Raw genomic sequence first — 16383 nt, forward strand, 5'->3', positions numbered from 1 at the left:
CAGAGCAATCTGGATTCAGTACAGCCTATCAAAATTCCAATGGCAAGTTTCACAGAAATGAAAAAAAAAATCCTAAAATTCATGTGGAACCACATAAGATACCAAATAGCTCAAACAATCGAGTAAGAACAACATGGAGACATCAAAATTCTTGGTTTCAAGCTGTATTATAAAGCTGTAGTAATCAAAACAGTAAACTGTTGACATAAAAACAGGCACGCAGATCAATGGAACAGAATGGAGATCCCTGAATTAAACCCACAGAAATATGGTTTTTGACAAAGACACCAACCAAGAATGTGCAACGGGGAAAAGACAGTCTCTTTAATAAATGGTGTTGGGAAAACTCAATATCCACAGGCTAAAGAGTGAAATTGGACCATTATCTTACACAATACACACAAAAAATTCAAAATGTATCTACTCAAAATATTTAAATGTAAGGCCTGAAACCATAAAATTCCTAGAAGAAAACACAGGAGAAAATCTTGATACTAGTCTGACTCTGGAGAGAACTAAGAGGAAAGAAGAGATGTATGTGATTCTCGTACAATCTAGATATCACCAGGAGCCACCCCACTTTTTAATGATAACATTTCTTTGCCACTATCTTCCCCATTACATGTATTGTTTTTTGTTCTTTTTTTGAAGATTTCTGCAAATCATTCCTCCATATTTACTTTTCTATTCTGTACCTTCTGGCTGTTTCTTTATCTCTGATTCAGCATTAACTCAAACTTGAGAGTTAACAACTTCTTTTCTCCCAGAATTCACTTGTAAGAGTCAACAAAAGGCAATGTGTAGAGACAAATATCTACAACTGTATCTGGTAGATTTTGCTGGCCAGTGAAGTAATCATGTACGAGCACATATTGCAGCACCACTTAGAAAATAGTCTAAAACTGATTATCAGCTTTCCTGGTTTTCTGAAAATCCCTTATCCATTTCCACCTTGGATTTCAGTGTCTTAACATGTTGTTCACTTTTCTCTCCTGCTTCTTCTCCTCCTGGATGTAACAAAAATTCCATGTATTTCATTATTATAAAGAGCATTTGAGTTTTAGCACTTATCACTCCCCCATAATCCACACTTTGCATATCTCAAGATTTATTCGTGTGCTCTGCTAAAAAAAGGTTCATGCATGCCAAGTGTCATCTATTCTTCTCTCCCCCTGTTGGAAGCAGGGAGAGAAATATGGAGGTTTATTTCACCAGACCTAAGAACTATGCCTTTACCTTAGAATACAGGAGTGTACTTTTGATTTTGGCTTTGAATAACAATTGCCACAATATCTTCATTATGTTAGTGCCTGACTGTAAAGAGTTGGGGAATGCTAGTTTACTGAAGGGCCACTGAAAAATGCTCAAGAGATCAAGTTCCTGGTTCTGTCCCTAACTGGTATGTGATTTTGGGGAAAGTGCCTCACTGGGTCTGAATGATTAAATCTCTAAGTTCTTTGCCAGTTCTGTGAATCTATAGTTTGAGAATTTCCCTGGTGCCTAATTTGTCTATAAATGCAGCCACAGCTGCAGTTTATTCCTTCACAAGTGGATGAACATCCCACAATTCTGGACTATGCCCCAACCTCTGCCAGGCCAGCTGTCTGGTCAATGTCTACTGTTAGAAATAGCAGAGGTTTTGGAGGCCAAGCTTTGGAGCCAGACGCAGGCACAGATTCTGGTTCTTTCAATTCAAAACTTTGGTTATTTTATTTGCTCTCAGAACGGGCTTATTTGTAAACTGGGTATAATGGATACCTAAGTTTGTTTTAAATAAAATAATGCACATGAAACAGTAAAGTGTCTGGCACATAATAAGTACTTAACAAATGGAATTAATGATCATGGTCATCACATCTGTTGTAAAGTGGCTGAGTGAGTGTCACAGCAAACTCTTTTCAGGATCTGCTAAGGTATCTTAATGTGTGGGGTAGAACACTTCTCTTTTCAAGGGGAAGAAGTTCCAGAAAAGCCTGGAAAGTGCCTGGAAAAGAAGGTTTGCACCCCGGAGCCTCCCTTGGAGGGTATCATTGGGCCCTTATGTTTTGAGGTTGAATTTTCACACCAACTTCCGGTTCTCTAAGGGGATGGGTTTCCTGAGAGTAGCTTGACTTCTCAGCCTACAGGGCTTCCTGTGGAGGCAAAGGTGATAGTGGCAGAAATTGGAATCAGTATAACTCCTCTAGGAACTTGACCTTGGAACATGTATCTGGGTATATGAAAGGAAGGAGAGGTTCAGCTTGAGCTCCCACACCAGGGCCCTGATCATGGGCACCCTTGACACTGAAAAAATGGGACCCAGCTGCTGCACCAAAATACACCATGTGAACAGAATCTTGGATAATATATAAGATAACCACATGTCCTGGTTTGCTGAAACAGTCCTGTCTGATATCTCTTGTCCTGACATAATTAGTGTCCTTTTTTATTATCAGATGTATCTGAATTTGGATGATTAATTATTTAATCAGCCTGTGTAGGGCCAGTTTTCAACAGTGACATCGTGTGGCCTCAAGAAGCAATGACAGTGAACCAGGGTTAAAGTTCATTTCCTGAGGATGTGGAAATCAGGATGACCTCTTTGTGCTCTTGGACGTCAGCGGTGTTAAGGCTCCTGATCATTTAGGAGAATGGGAAAGTTCAAAAGGGAGTTCGAATATATCTTGTTAATAAGGCATGTGAGTAGTTCAGCAATTAATTAGAAAGATAGGTGGCTGGACCATATGTAGGTTTACCCCAGGTTTGTGAAGGAGTTTATATGTCGTATGCTATTTATTTTAGAACCTTGCTTACTTTAACTGTAGAGACCTGGTTCTTCACATATTTATATTGAGCTCTTTGTAGTAGTTTATCTCAATCTCAAGTAGTTATCTCAAGATTAAGTAATTTATTTTATGATCTTGAGAAGTTACAGTTTTTAAAAAATTATAGTTGATTTATGATTTTCTGCCAGTTTCTGCTATACAGCAAAGTAATCCAGACATACATATATACACATTCCCTTTCTTACATTATTTTCCATCATGGTCTATTCCAAGAGACTGGACATAGTTTCTTGTGCTATGCAGTAGGACTTCATTGCTTATCCATTCTAAATGTACTAGTTTGCAAGTACCAACCCAAAACTCCTAGTCCATCCCCTTCCCCCCTCCCCTTGGCAACCACAAGTCTGTTCTCTATGTCTGTTCCTATTTTGTAGATAGGTTCATTTGTGCCATGTTTTAGATTCCACATATCAGTGATATATGATATTTGTCTTTCTCTTTTTGACGTACTTCACTTGGTATCAGAATCACGAGTTGGAGCCATGTTGCTGTGAATGGCATTATTTTGATATTTTTTATGACTGAGTAGTATTCCATTGTATATATGTACCACATGAGAAACTATGGTTTTAGCTGGTAGAGAGACACATGAATGTGAGCTACAGAGTTTATTTAATTGCCAAAGTTGGATATTTATATGTAAGGCTAAAACTAGTGATTGAGTGTCTGCTTTTGTCTGTCCAGATCCTTTCCCCCTTCTCTGGAAATTGAGTACCCCTTTTGCTTTTGGGAAACATGTTCCATATAGTTTATGTGGGGCTGACTCTCTTATCTTTTTCGTTTTTTTTCATTTTTTATTATTAAACTTTATCAAAACATAATTTATGTAAAATAAAATACTCATCCACTTAAAGAGTATAGTCAATGAGTTTTGACAAATAAATACAACCTCCTAACTATCACTACAAACAAAGGTACAGAACTTTTTTTAAAAATTTTTTTTATTTTCCCACTGTACAGCAAGGGGATCAAGTTATCCTTACATGTATACATTACAATTACATTTTTTTCCCCTTTGTTCTGTTGCAACATGAGTATCTAGACAAAATTCTCAATGCTATTCAGCAGGATCTCCTTGTAAATCTATTCTAAGTTGTGTCTGATAAGCCCAAGCTCCCGATCTCTCCCACTCCCTCCCCCTCCCATCAGGCAGCCACAAGTCTTTTCTCCAAGTCCATGATTTTCTTTTCTGAGGAGATGTTCATTTGTGCTGGATATTAGATTCCAGTTATAAGTGATAATCATATGGTATTTGTCTTTGTATTTCTGGCTCATTTCACTCAGTATGAGATTCTCTAGTTCCATCCATGTTGCTGCAAATGGCATTATGTCATCCTTTTTTATGGCTGAGTAGTATTCCATTGTGTATATATACCACCTCTTCCGAATCCAATCATCTGTCGATGGACATTTGGGTTGTTTCCATGTCCTGGCTATTGTGAATAGTGCTGCAATGAACATGCGGGTGCATGTGTCTCTTTTAAGTATAGTTTTGTCTGGATAGATGCCCAAGAGTGGGATTGTGGGGTCATATGGAAATTCTATGTATAGATTTCTAAGGAATCTCCAAACTGTTCTCCATAGTGGCTGTACCAGTTTACATTCCCACCAACAGTGGAGGAGGGTTCCCTTTTCTCCACAGCCCCTCCAGCACTTGTTATTTGTGGATTTATTAATGATGGCCATTCTGACTGGTGTGAGGTGGTATCTCATGGTAGTTTTGATTTGCATTTCTCTTATAATCAGCAATGTTGAGCATTTTTTCATGTGTTTGTTGGCCATCTGTATATCGTCTTTGGAGAAATGTCTATTCAGGTCTTTTGCCCATTTTTCCATTGATTGATTGGCTTTTTTGCTTTTGGGTTATATAAGTTGTTTATATATTCTAGAGATTAAGCCCTTGTCAGTTGTATCATTTGAAACTATTTTCTCCCATTCTGAAAGCTGTCTTTTTGTTTTCTTTTTGGTTTCTTTTGCTGTGCAAAAGCTCTACAGTTTGATGAGGTCCCATGGGTTTATTTTTGCTCTAATTTCTATTGCTTTGGGAGACTGACCTGAGAAAATATTCATGATGTTGATGTCAGAGAGTGTTTTGCCTATGTTTTCTTCTAGGAGTTTGATGGTGTCCTGTCGTATATTTAAGTCTTTCAGCCATTTGGAGTTTATTTTTGTGCATGGTGTGAGGGTGTGTTCTAGTTTCATTGCTTTGCATGCAGCTGTCCAGGTTTCCCAGCAATGCTTGCTGAATAGACTTTCTTTTTTCCCATTTTATGTTCTTGCCTCCCTTGTCAAAGATTAATTGACCATAGGTGTCAGGGTCTTATCTTTTTCTTATCTCCTTACCTCCCCTGTCCCTTACAAAAGGTCAGACATGGATCCATGCTTGATCAGAGTATTCCTGTCCCTTTAGCCACATTGATTGTGGGATGGGATAGACAACTGACCGCAGCTCAGTCAGTTTATCTGAACTCTCATGCTGGAGCTATTAGAAAAGACTATTTCATTCTGCTAAGATTGCTAATCTGGTATAAAATTTAGGTTGTTGGCAGCATCTTCCCACTAAAAGGAAAGTGCCTTTCCAAGGAGAAGAGAGAGAGAGAGATAAAACTCCAGTGACATTGCTTTAAGGCTTCAGGATCCAGCTCTTCCTGAAACTCCAGATTTTTAGTTTGATGAAGCAGTACATTTTTGTATGCTATAAAATTATAAATTGGATTAAGCTAAGGTAACTTGCAACCAAAGAGGTTTTTTTTTTTTTTTTTTTAGGGCCATACCCAAGGCATATGGAAGTTCCCAGGCTAGGGGTAAAATTGGAGCTGTAGCTGCTGGCCTATGCCACAGGCACATGAACGCCAGATCTGAGCCTCATCTGTGACCTACACTGCAGCTCATGGCAATGCCAGATCTTTAACCCACTGATCGAGGCCAGGGATCAAACCCGAGTCATCATGGATACTAGTTGGGTTTGTTACTGCTGAGCCACAACAAGAACTCCCAAAGAATTCTAATATAGGTAGTGAGCAATCTTCTGCTTTGCAGGGATCCAGTATCTTAGATTTTTAGGATTCACTAGAAGAATTGATCAACTCTAACTTTGCTGAGCCTCTACGATGTTATTCCAAAAATACATCATTTGTTCACTATGGTACTATTTAGCTTATCCATTTAGCCACAGATTTCCCTTGACAGAGCTCTTTATTGGGCAAGGTCAATCTTGGAAAGATAACACAAGGAGGGAAGGTAATCAAGTAGGCAAACCTCGAGGAAAACTGAAGAAAACCTCTTCCCTCCCCAAGTTCTGCTGTCTCCTAGTTTGCAGACTCAGATACCACTTGCCTTCTTTTGCTCAAGGATGGTTCTTGGGGTCAGTGGGGTAACACATCCTCTGTCTCAAGCGTGAGAGATGGAAAGAGGAAGCATCTTAGTTTCCACAAGATGTTCCTGCTCAGTATCTTGGGCAGTATATTGACAAAGAGATCTGGATTTATAAAACTTATATGGAAAAACAAGTAGCCCAGCAGTCTGATGAAAAACAGTGTGGTGAAAAAGAAATATCGAAAAATCCTGGAAAGAGTCAAGAAAAAGTTAATGAGAGGTTAGAAAAAGTGGAACAAAATAGTCATACCTAAATGCATGTCTGACTCCTTCTATCAAGAAATCTCCATCCCAACAACCTCTTATAAAGGCAGTCTTTTCCCATATGCTGGCCTGCCCCAGCCGTTCTTTCTTCCATTACCATGTTTAATTTTCTTTTAGCATTTGTTACTAAGTGAAATTATCTTGTTTTTATTTTTGTTTTGGAACATTGTTTTCCAAAGCAGTTGCACCAATTTATACTCCACCAGCACGGTGTATGTTTCTGAGGATCCATATCCTCTCCAACATTTGATATCATCAGATTTTTAGTTTTGCCGGTCAAATGGGTACAAAGTTATATCTCATTGTGGTCTTGGCTTGCATTTCCCTGTTGAACGATGATGCTGAACATCTGTTCATAGGCTTAGTCATTTTGTGTATTTCCTTTTGCCCATTAATCTACTATGTTTTTGGGATTTTCTCATTGATTTGTAGGAGTTCTTCGTATGTTCTGGCTATCAATCATTTTCCATTGTGTGTATTTGAATATCTTCCCTCTATAACTTTCACTTGCTCCAAGGTGTTAAAGAACAAAAGTTATTTTTAATAAAGTCTGATTTATCAACCTTTCCTTTAATAAGAATCATTACTTTTTGTGTCTTGATTAAAGAATCATTCCCTATACTCAAGGCCTAAAAGATACTATTTTCTATTAAGAGCTTATGGTAGTTTAAAAATATGTCTGAAATTTCTTTGATACTCCCCCCTTGAAGGGATTCCTCTCCACTGGAGCATGGACTAGACTTAATGACTTACTTCTAAAGAATATAGTGGATGTGACAGTGTGTGATTTTCTAGACTATGTACTAAAATTGTTGCAGCTTCCTCCTTACTCTCAGGAGGAAGCCAGCTGTCAGATGGTGAGGACATACAGGCAGCCTGATGGAGAGGTCCATGTGATGAGGAACTGAGACCTCCTGCTGACAATCAGCTGTGTGAGTCAGCTTCCTTGGAAATGGATCCTCTAGTCTCAGCCAAGCCTTCTATTGAATGTCATTTCAGCCAGCATCTCAACTGCAACCTCATAACAGATCCTGTTAGAAAGGGTCTAACAGCTAAGTAGCTCACAGATTTCTGATGCACAGAAAATGTGAGTTGATAAATGTTTGTTGTTTGAAGGCACTAAATTTGGGGGTAATTTGTTATGTGGCAGTAGATGACTAATGCTGAATTTTGTAAGTTTTTTTCTTTTAAATCAACATTTAAATCCTTAACACATCTGGGATTGCTTTCTGTTATACAGTATAGTAGTGATGTAATCTTATTTTTTTCCTCTTCTGGATAACCATTTCCCCCCACTGTATTTGTTGAACAATCAATCATTCATTTCCCCTCTGACATACAATCATAATTATATATTAAGTTTCTATATGTGCACTGTTTCTGAATTTTTTGTTCTATTCCACTGGTTGATTTTCCTATTCCTATGTCTTTTTTTATTAGATATTTTATTTTTCTTTCTTTTTTTATTAGAGTATAGTTGATTTAAAATGTTGTGCCAATTTCTGCTGTACAGCAAAGTGACCCAGTTTTATATATATATTCTCTTTCTTGTACTATCTTCCATCATGGGCTAGTCCAAGAGACTGATATAGTTCCCATGCTATACAGTGGGCCTCATTGTTTATCCATTCTAAATGTAATAGTTTGCATCTACTAACCCCAAAGTCCCAGTCATATTAAGTCTTGATATCTCAAAGGGCATGTTTCTCACCCTTTGCTCTTCTTTAAAATTGTCCAGGTTATTTTTGACCTTTTACTCTCCCATATCCTATATATGTTAGTATAGTTTTATTCAATTCCATGAAAAATATTTTGGGGAATTTGATTAAAATTAAATTGATTCCACTAATCATTTGGAGACCATTGATATATTTATAATATTAAGGCTTCCCATCCAAGATCGTGGTATTTCTGTTCTTTCATTCATGTTGCCTTTAAATATTTCGAAGTAAATTTCTATACATTTCTTTAGGGTAGTCCTTTTTTTTTTTTTTTAAACTGACAAATTATGTTGCCCTTGCAGTTTTAATATGATTTACATGGGACAACCTCCCCTATTTCCTTTGCTATATTACCCTTATCTCCCTTTGCTGGGCTGCCTTCTGCCCCAGGACCAATTCCCGGCCCACCTCCATTCACCAGTCAAATACAACCCTTTTCCCTCTAGTTTTCTTAAGTTTTCCTGTAGAGTTAATCTTGGCAACAAGAACCAGGATCTATTCTATTACGGCATCTTGGTCAAAATTAGAATCAAAAGACTTTTTTTTTAGAAACCTCTTCCCACCACATTGGATACAGTATTCCTGAAAAGGCTCCAGGAGGATATTCCCAGGGAAAATCTTAGGACTAGCACAGCTTTCTTATTTCTTGTCAGCATATAGTACACTAGTGCCCCAAGGATGATGGATATGAACTAGAGGGAAGGCATTTGATGTTTGATATGATGAAGTAGACTTGCTGGGCTGATGTTTCTTCAGGACACCAACTCTCTTTAAGGCAGACATTTCTTATCCCAGGCATTCACTTGGGCAACACCATGTTGCTCACTGGTATTGAATTATGGGGGGAGGTGACCAAGGGCTTCTAGGGAAATTCTGCCCATTGTTCTGGGAACATTGTATTTTGGGATATTGGATTAGAACTTCACGTATCTTGTATGAAGGGTTATTCGTCTTTAGCATTTTTCAGACCACTGTAGGTGACCTTTAAGCACCAATAATTTCATGTTAACCATTTTGATTGGACTCTTTCTAAATCACATTTCATAACACTTTAAATATGTTTCTCTATGTCTTCTTAAACATACGATGTTGAACATAATTTGACCTTTTCTTGGAAAATGCAGGGGCTTCATGAATATCAATTTTACTTTGCTATCATAGTGATTCCCTCAGGACTAATATCCACTTAGTTGTTTGAATCTTGAGTTCTTACCTGGCTTAACAAGATTTCTGAGCAATTATTATGTGGTGGATACTGGTATGGGATATCTCTTTTTCACAGTTATTTTCTCTCTTATCTGCTGTCAGGCAGTGGTATACTTGCATTTAGAAACTCTCTCCCTATCTTTATTTTTCTTTTTCCTGTTGGGGGGTAATGTGCTGACATTGTATCACAGTTTGAAGGAGGCGCATCTTAGACAATAGCATGAAAACCCAATCATCATGCTTATGAACCAGAAAAGGATCTCCCCATTTCTAGTGTACTGATGTTTCTGGGAAACCAGAGACATCAAACTAGTTGAAATTGTTAAAGGGAAAAAGGAGTAAGTATGAGATTTGCCACATCACTTTTAGGTGATAAGATTCCTGTTTCTAATTATTGCAAGGCCATTGGCTTCTAATATTGGAAAGCTGAGATAAGTAATTACCTTTGGACAAGGAAGTTGTAACATTGAACCAAGAAATGTAGTCATTGATGACACAAATTTGTTGACTATGTTTTTGTGTGTATGCATGTGTGTGTACAGTGTTCTCCTCATCTAGACTTTGCTGTCTGTCAGGATGAGTAAGTAGAACTCCCATTTTTCTGGGAAGTTTACTCAAAGATATTTACTTACCTTTTAAAGAACCCTGTTTTCTTCTTTTGGAGAGAGTTATCCTGGGAGAAGAAGAAAGGAGATTGATAAACAATTTCTGGAGGCAGTTTTCACTGACAAATAGTATTCTGTCAGCCATTAATTAAGTGTTATTTTAGATAATATTTTACAATTTTTCTCATATGCATAAGTAGGTGAAATGTTCTAAGACAAATATATACATACATACACACATATAATTGCATTATCTTTTTTTTTTTTGGTCTTTTTACCTTTTCTAGGGCCACTCTTGTGGCATATGGAGGTCCCCAGGCTAGGGGTCTAATCAGAACTGTAGCTGCTGGCCTACGCCAGAGCCACAGCAATGCGGGATCCGAGCCGCTTCTGTGATCTACACCACAGCTCATGGCAACACAAAACTCCGTGTTATCTTTTTATGTACTGATAGGAATAAATGAAGGCACGGAAGGGTAAGGAATGTTGCCCAAGGTTATACAGCTAGTAAGTGGCAGGACCAGGCCTGGAACCCAGGTCCTTTGAGTCCACATTCTGGGTTCTCTAAAGTATACTTTTGCCTTCTATTTAGCCAGTGACTCTTAGAGATGTTTACAGGCTACAAAAACCACATAAACATAGCCTAAGAGATAAATTTTAAAAGCTATAAAAATATAAAGATGAAGATAGAGCCTGGATTTCTGTAAAATCTCTCTTCCAAAATATTTTCTCAGTCCTTTCATTTCCTTTTAACTTCCTTGTGAGATAAAAAGGAAGCAGAGTTATGATCATTTTTTTTTTAAATTGCAGAAATGAGGCTGACAGAATTGGAATTAGAAAGAAGCTTTCTGGGTTACACATTTGATTCTATAGCTTGAGTGAGATTAAGTGGCATGCCAGCTGGTCAGCTGCTCAGGTAACCTCTTTATAAAGATAGGTCAGACATCATAGGTCATTGAACCATTATGAGACTCTGATAATCTTAATGATGATGGTTGTTTGTTTCTCTGGTAGGTGGTCATGGGAATGCTTTGAGGAGTCACTGAAAATAGATCGTGGGACACACCAGGTAGCATGCCAAGCTTGGTTCTAGAGAGATGGACTTCAGTTAATTTCAGGAGTCTTGTTTGCTGAGTGGAATACATAAGCTCAGGACCAGAATAACTTATTCAAGACAGCGGGAACCATGGTCACTGTCCACCTGGTTTAACATATATTCAAACATATATTCAAACTATTACCCTCAAGGGTAATAGTCCAATGTTGATATTTGCTTTTAAGGAAGAAATGACATCTCTTTTCTGAGGTTAAAAAGACCATATATCTCAACAACATAAAATTTCTGATGAATGTTAACTTTGGCTCTAAAGCCAATATAAATTACAATTCAAGTCCAATAAAAGCTTATCTTTTAGCCTTTGTACTTGCTGCCACAAGGCACCAAGCAGACCTGAAGGCTTTGGAGGTCTACCTCCAAATCTGTTTCCTTCAGATCTTTGCATATGTTCTTGTGACATCCTGATGTTAAAGACGAGCAGACCCTGAAGCTGTATCACAAAGAAGTGACTACTTCCTTTGTTTTAAATCACGGGGCAATTCTGATTAGATGGTGACAGACGCACTGGTGCTATGTTGTGAAAGATTCAGGACCATGTTGCGATCATCTGGAAAGACTGCTGTTAATTCAGGAGATGGAAGCATGGTGTGTGTGTGTGTGTGTGTGTGTGTGTGTGTGTGTGTGTGTGTGTGGTGGAGAGAGAGAGAGAGAGAGAGAGAGAGAGAGACGCACGCATTGGCCTTCTCTCCATAGAGTGCACCCTCTGCTCCTGTTACTTTTGCTTCCATTCTAAACTCTCTCTGGTCTTCAGGCTGGTTTCTTTGAGAACAGATCATTTGCACAGCCATAAGAGGGAAGACAGTTGTTCCTTAGCATCCTCTTTGTTTTTGTTTAAGGTTGGAATGCTTTGGGATTATTTGTGGTACTGTTCTTGGAAAATGCACATGGGAAGATTGATAGGGATTTGGTGGCTTACAACGTTTTTGGAAAACTCCTTTGATGGGTGATGACACTCAAGAAGTTGGAGCTGGGTGGGAAATTACCTGGTTATTTTGGCTATTACACTCTTTGCTTGCAGAGTTCATGCTCATGACTTTTGATCTAGGGGGAAAAGAACCAAGATAGGGATTGGGTAAAGAGCACTCAAAGATTCATGCTATGCTTTTGTTATTTAAAAGCAGTTTTATATTCTATTGCTATGCTGTCCACTGTTGTAGCTAGTCACTACATGTAGCTATTTCAGTTTAAATTAGTTAAAATAAAAATCAGTTCCTCATTCACACTATTCATTTTTCAAGTACTCAGTAGGTAGCTGAGTGGATACTGCATAGATAGCATAGAAGTTTCTGTTGAATAGCCTTGTTCTAGAAGTCTTTGCTTAGTAGTCAAGCCATACCTAGTGCTCAGGATGGATTTCAGGGCACTTGATGGTGTCCTTTAGGGTCAAGGACTTCCAAATCCTGGTGCCCTGGATACCAGGCCATGGTGTGTACCTATCAATTTAGAGGCTGTAAGCAGTTTGAGTCTCTTGTCTTGATCCCAGGGTTCTAAAATATTTAATAAATAGAGATACTTCTTGACTGAATTAAGATTTAATTTCTAAAGAGGGGCAAGAAATGTGAGGTTTTAAGTCTTAGTTTCTCACTTTTTAAGCTCTTATGACAGACTTAAGGTGTATTTTTTTTTTTTTGGGAGGGAAGCTTTTTAAAAAATTTATGTTTAACATAGTACACAGTTTGAGTTTCATAATATGTTAGCCTTAATCTCTGCCTGGAGATTAATGTCATGCCTATCTCATAGTGTTGGGTTTCTGTATATTTGGGGGAAGTGAGGATAGTGTTAGTTTTAATGCCTTTTTGTGAAATATAATTCTTTACTTACCAAGATGCCTGACCACCAACATTTTTTTAAAGCACATGTTGATGTCTTTAATATAAACCTGAGTAATTGGTAATGTGATAAAATTATGATGGGAGATGTGTTTCTACAGTGTTTTTAAGAAGGCTGGGAGAAGGGCCTGCATCTTAAAGTTGGTGTGGTTTTGTTCAAGGTGTAAAGGGGAGTAATGTGTGAAGAGGAAGATGGGTAAGGCATGGGGACTTACCATTTCTTAGAGGAATATGTAGAAGATACAGGAAAGTTTGTCTGCTTACATCCTATTAATCATAACTTAGTCCCATGACCAAGCTTAAGAGCAAAGGTGTAGTGTATATTCTTGATGATTATTTGACCAACAAAAGATTATATTACTTTAAGCAAGGGATTTACTGATGCTGGTAAAAATAAAACTAACAGTCTCTGTCAAAAAGACTATAAATAAAGTAGCTGTTGGTGTACTACATGGGAGAGTGGTTTTCAAATATAATTGGGTTGAAAAACAATTTTTAGAAACTTATATCATGACTTCTTTGCCTCTCTTTGCCTTTAAATAAAATGATAATAGCAGTAAAAATAATAAAATTGGTCTGGTTGGTTGTGTGTTGACCCATTCTCTATGGAGGGGAAATGTATGTGATGTTGTGCTGTTGCGGCTCATGCAGTTTCAAACTGGAATTAGTCAGAGAGATGTTTGCTCTGACCCAGGCTGAGATGGAGTTACCACTAAAACCAGGATGTTCCTTTGTTTGCCAAAGCTCACACTTCTCTCTCAAGGAACCGAGTCTCTAGTTCTTCCTCTATTTTCCTCAAAGTTTCCTGGTACTTCTTCAAAGAGAAATGAAAGAAAGCACAGTTACTGATTCAAGTCCTATGCTTTTTCTAATCATAATCATAATAAATATGCATTATTACATTGTAACTTGAATGTTTGGTATACCCACTGCTACTTTGTTTTATTCCTAGCCACCACCTCACCACCACTGATCTCATACTACATTTCATCATTAGACAGGTCCCTGGGGGTAACTGGGATTAAAAATAGGAAAAGTACTCATGATTAAGTTAAGGGCACAGAGACTGGGAGACCAGGGAAGTATCAAAATATTGGTGGTGGAGTGTCAAAGACCCTAAAGTCCCTTTGGAGTGACACTTTGAAGAGTTATAATTGTTCCAGACAGTATTTTCTGAGAAGCCTGGTTCCATTTCACCCTGTACGTGAACAACTCCTTTGCTTTTCCCTTGACTGAAAGGCTGTACCTTTATGCAGAGGGCCTGATCTTCACAGAGCTGGGCCACAAATGCATAGTCTTCTATTACCTAGGGATTCAAAATTTAGTCTTAAATTTCTCTCAGTGAAGAGGATACTTGTTTTTTTTCCTGTGTCCCAGGCCTTAAATGTGGTTTTCTGATTGTTCTAAATATGTTTTTTTTTTTCTGCACATTTAAGCTCATTTTTTGAGGATAAACAAGCTCCATTTTATAGTCCCATGGAAATTGTTTGGGGACAGTTGGTAGAAGAAAAGGCACTCATTTGTTAAAGATACAGATTATGGACTATATTCTATAAAAATGTTGGGGAGAAGGTAACCCAGGAGACTGTGTTCATCTTCTTTTCCTTCATCCCCACTTGACTCCATTGCTGGTTTTGGATCTGGAACCTTATTATATAACTCAGATTATTTGAAGAATGCATTCCATTGTCTGACCAAGAGTCAAGTCTCCCCCTTCCTGTGAGAGAAGTAACATTGAAGTTACTGTCATTACCTTGGCCAGATCCTTCTCTTGGTCCACACAGGAGGCTTCCAGCTGTTGTAACTTAGCCTACAGATAGGGAAGGAGGCTGGTAACTCAGCAAGGCAAAAACAGGATTCTATTCTAAAATGCTATCACAGAGGTTATCATCTCACTTGGACAGGTGGTTGAAGTGCATCAGGTATGAGTTTACATATCTTTTTGATGGAGAGCAGTGAAACCATCTAGTGTCCTTTGCAGCTGCCTGGTGACCTGTACTTCCACACTCTTGACCACTAAGCATTCATCAGTGCTTCCTTTGCCCTTAAACTTATAATTCTTAGCTATTTCTCTTAGAAAAACATCAATTTTGAAAATGTGGCTCTTCCTTTTCCTTATATATACTCATTGCTTTCTCTCTCCGTATACCCTTCTTCATTCTTTTCTGTCCTTGAATATTTGATGAAATCCTGTTCTCTATCAGCCACTATACTGGAGTGACAGGGAAAGTGTTGGGGGAGGACTGAGAATACAGTTGCGAACAGGACTCCCAGGCTCCCTGCCTCAAAGAGTTAACATTCTAGTGGGGTACATCACGGATAAGCCAACATGATAATGATAAGTGCTATGAAGAAAATAAAGCAGAGTAACGTGATGAGAGTGGGTGTTGGCTTAAGGGCTATTATAGGTAGCTGGTGAAGCCCTCTCTGATGAGATAAGGCTTGAGCTGAAATATAAATGATAAATCTTAGCCAAACGGAGATCTGAAGGAAAAAGGTCCCATGCAGAGGTTATAACAAGCGTCAAGACTATCAAGTTGCACACCTTTGAAGAAGTTATATGGCTGGAGCACAGGGGGATACAGGTAAAGTGGGGAAAAGTAGCCACTGATGAGATTACATATGTAGGGCCTTATACCTTCTAGAAAAAGTCTGGTTCTTTATTCTAATTGTAGTGAGAAGCCAACAGAGAACTTCAGGTAGTAAAGACACAATCTAATCTGTTTTTAAAGAAGAGTCTTTAAGAAGAGTGAAATTGTTTAGCAGTAAGGGTTGAAACAGGAAGACTAGCTTGGAGGTTACTTCAGCATCCAGGTGAGGGTTCTGTGTCTTGCAAGAGAGGTGTAGTAACAGTATTAGTAGATAGAGAAGAATGCATGCATTTGGAGTATATTCTGTAGGGAGAGTAGATATGACTGCAGTTTTTCCTTCCTTTCCTTTCAGCTGGGCTGTTCCCGCTTTCACCAGGTACCATTATTTTACACCTGGACTCTTCTAACAGTTCCTTCCCCTCCTCCAGTCAATTACATTCAGAACTAGAGAGCAAAATATGCCAAAGGCTATATTGAATCAGGTAACCCATTAAACTTCTGAACTGATCACCAGCATCCAAGAGGAATGGAAGCAAAGGAAATGCTGCATATTTCATATAATTAGAGATACCACCCTACAAATTCTGTGAAACAGGTAGGCAAAAGGGAACATTTCAAAGGATTAATAATACTCTAAAACTCCTTAGGGTTGGGCTTGTTGCTGCCAGGAAAAATAATGGCCATTGTTCTGACAACACCTGGAACTCTCTGTCAGTTCAACTCACCTGACATAGCCAACATTGAAGTGGCACCACTAGATTCTGGCAGGCTTACTGTTAGGAAAACTTGTTTGGAGCAGAAGGAAGAAAATCAATCTCCTGACTGCTGTGGTTCACCAAGACAGCCAAGG

General features: G+C 38.3%; 1 protein-coding gene across 1 annotated transcript in view; it reads right to left on the reverse strand.

The window, feature by feature from the left end:
• TMCO5A (transmembrane and coiled-coil domains 5A) overlaps positions 11813–16383 on the reverse strand; it is a 92037-nt gene continuing 87466 nt past the window's right edge. The window contains exons 11-14 of the mRNA XM_021084931.1: positions 14696–14752; positions 14189–14248; positions 13692–13756; positions 11813–12154 (exon numbers count right to left, since the gene is read on the reverse strand). Of these exons, the coding sequence (XP_020940590.1) occupies positions 12067–12154; positions 13692–13756; positions 14189–14248; positions 14696–14752 (270 nt within the window). The 3' untranslated portion in view covers positions 11813–12066. The remainder of the gene's footprint in view (positions 12155–13691; positions 13757–14188; positions 14249–14695; positions 14753–16383) is intronic.

The sequence above is a fragment of the Sus scrofa genome, chromosome 1 (assembly GCF_000003025.6).
Source record: "Sus scrofa isolate TJ Tabasco breed Duroc chromosome 1, Sscrofa11.1, whole genome shotgun sequence".
NCBI classification, from domain to species: Eukaryota; Metazoa; Chordata; class Mammalia; order Artiodactyla; family Suidae; genus Sus; species Sus scrofa.